Source organism: Chrysochloris asiatica, unplaced genomic scaffold (genome assembly GCF_000296735.1).
Source record: "Chrysochloris asiatica unplaced genomic scaffold, ChrAsi1.0 scaffold00130, whole genome shotgun sequence".
NCBI classification, from domain to species: domain Eukaryota; kingdom Metazoa; phylum Chordata; class Mammalia; order Afrosoricida; family Chrysochloridae; genus Chrysochloris; species Chrysochloris asiatica.
In genome coordinates this window covers 6,252,135-6,254,054 of record NW_006408648.1, presented here as the reverse complement: position 1 = coordinate 6,254,054, position 1,920 = coordinate 6,252,135, and the positions used below count along the sequence as shown (strand labels likewise).

Genomic DNA, 1,920 nt, shown 5'->3' with positions numbered 1-1,920 from the left:
CATAGGCCTAGAGGTTAGGATTTACAACACATATTTTTCAGGGACCCAATTCAATTCATATCAGTCACCAAGGTCAGTTTAAAATTCTGCTCTCCTCAGTACTGAGATTTGTAACTGGTTTGTTTGAGTTGTTTTTTAAATGCCAGTAACAAAAGGCACTTTGTTTGAATTATTTCCACAGCTGGTACAAAGCTAATTACAGCATGGCCGAGAAGTTAGACTGGGGCCGAGGAATGGGCTGTGACTTTGTCAGGAAGAGCTGTAAGTTCTGGATTGATCAGCAGAGACAAAAGTAAGAATGCATTCCTAACAGTGTCTTTGATGACTCATTCATTTCTGATTTTTTTCTTTATTCTGAGTCTAGAATGGCAACAGTTTAAAAAATGGGTTCTGACTAGGTCAATTTAAAATTGTGTTGAAAATCATCGTCCGTCAAGTCCTTGGTAATCATATCTTAATAATAAGCTGCAGTGTTGTTTTCAGTCACATACTAAAAGAATTCACAATTTAGGAGTCAGAGTCATGGATATTTAAGTTTAGTTTGTGATTCATAAGTGTATGTGTTTTGCAAAATGTTTGCATGTTCTTTCTTTTTTTTTCACTAGTTTTTGTGGTGAAGTGCCATTGAGTTGGTTCCAACCCATGGCAACCTGTACAGGGTTTCCGAGGAGTGACTAGTGAGCTTGAACCGCCAACCTTGTAGTTCAAAGTGACTTTGCAGTCTGGCACATTAACCCACAGCACCACCCCAGGACTCTATAGAGTTTACATATAAGCATATATGCAACTGCTGATTCAGTATCAGAAATAGAAAAGTACTTTTGAGTTGTTGTTTTTGTTGTTAAGTGCTGTTGAGTCGATTCCAACCCATTGCAACCCTGTATAGGATTGTCGAGGAGCAGCTGGTGAGCTTGAACCGCCAATCTTGCAGTTCAAATGGCTTTGCAGTCTGTCTCATTAACTCAGGGCGCCACACCAGGACTCCATACTTTTGAGTAGTGATTCTCAAATATGGCTGCATGAAAAATCACCTACCAAACTTTTAAAAAGTAGGGTGTCCAAGTTTGAGTATATACAATGGTCAGTCCACAAAGTATTGCTATATGCTATATACACAGGTTTATTCCAAACACAACTTGTTTAAACATGTCTCTGAGGTCAGTGGATGAATGCATACAAGTTCTCTCAGTAATATACTTGTCTTAGTCTCATTAGGGTGCCTTCAACAACAACAACAAAAAGATCCAATCAGAACAATAGCCTGTGAGAGGATTTGCTAGGGCAATTTAATTCAAGACAGAGGTCAGCTCAGGAGGTTATGGTGACTGTTTTTGGGAATCTAAAGGAGTAATATTGATAGATTTTATTGAAGAACACAAGATGATCATGGGGGATTTTTTAGGAAGAAGTTTTAAGAAAACTGAAAATTTCATTGATGAGAAAAGGCCAATAAAGTTACACTCAGGTATTTTTTTGCATCATGACAATTTGCCTACTCATTCTTTGAGGGTAACAAGGACTATGCTATGAGAATTTTGTAGGGAAACCATATCCCATCTACCCTTACAGCCCTGATCTTGCCCCTCCAGACTTCTTTGTGATTCCAAAGCACAAAGAACATTTCAAAGGAACACAATTTGGGTTTCTTGAGGATGCCAATGCTGCCATTTTGTGATACAGTCTAAATTGAAAAGCATAGAATTCCTCAGGAATGGGTTGGAGAAATGGAAACACCACCTTCAGAAATGTATAAACCTAGATGGAGGATATGTCAAGAAACAATAGCTTCACATTTTGATATTTTTGTTTAATAAAGGTTTCGATGAGGCTTTCTACTCCCGTAAAGATTTACACCCTCGGAAACCCTGTACAGGGTCGCTATGGGTCGGAACCGACTCGACGGCACTTAACAACAACAAC

The 1,920-nt window shown here is 38.7% G+C and overlaps 1 protein-coding gene across 2 annotated transcripts in view; it reads left to right on the top strand.

Moving 5' to 3' along the window:
* The window catches only part of LMLN (leishmanolysin-like (metallopeptidase M8 family)), a 166,133-nt gene that overhangs the window by 118,182 nt on the left and 46,031 nt on the right, over positions 1 to 1,920 (top strand). Inside the window, exon 12 of one of the 2 annotated variants that reach the window (XM_006869376.1) lies at positions 182 to 292. The exons of the other annotated variant lie outside the window; for it this stretch is intronic. Coding sequence (XP_006869438.1) covers positions 182 to 292 — 111 coding nt within the window. The remainder of the gene's footprint in view (positions 1 to 181; positions 293 to 1,920) is intronic. 2 annotated transcript variants of the gene reach the window in all.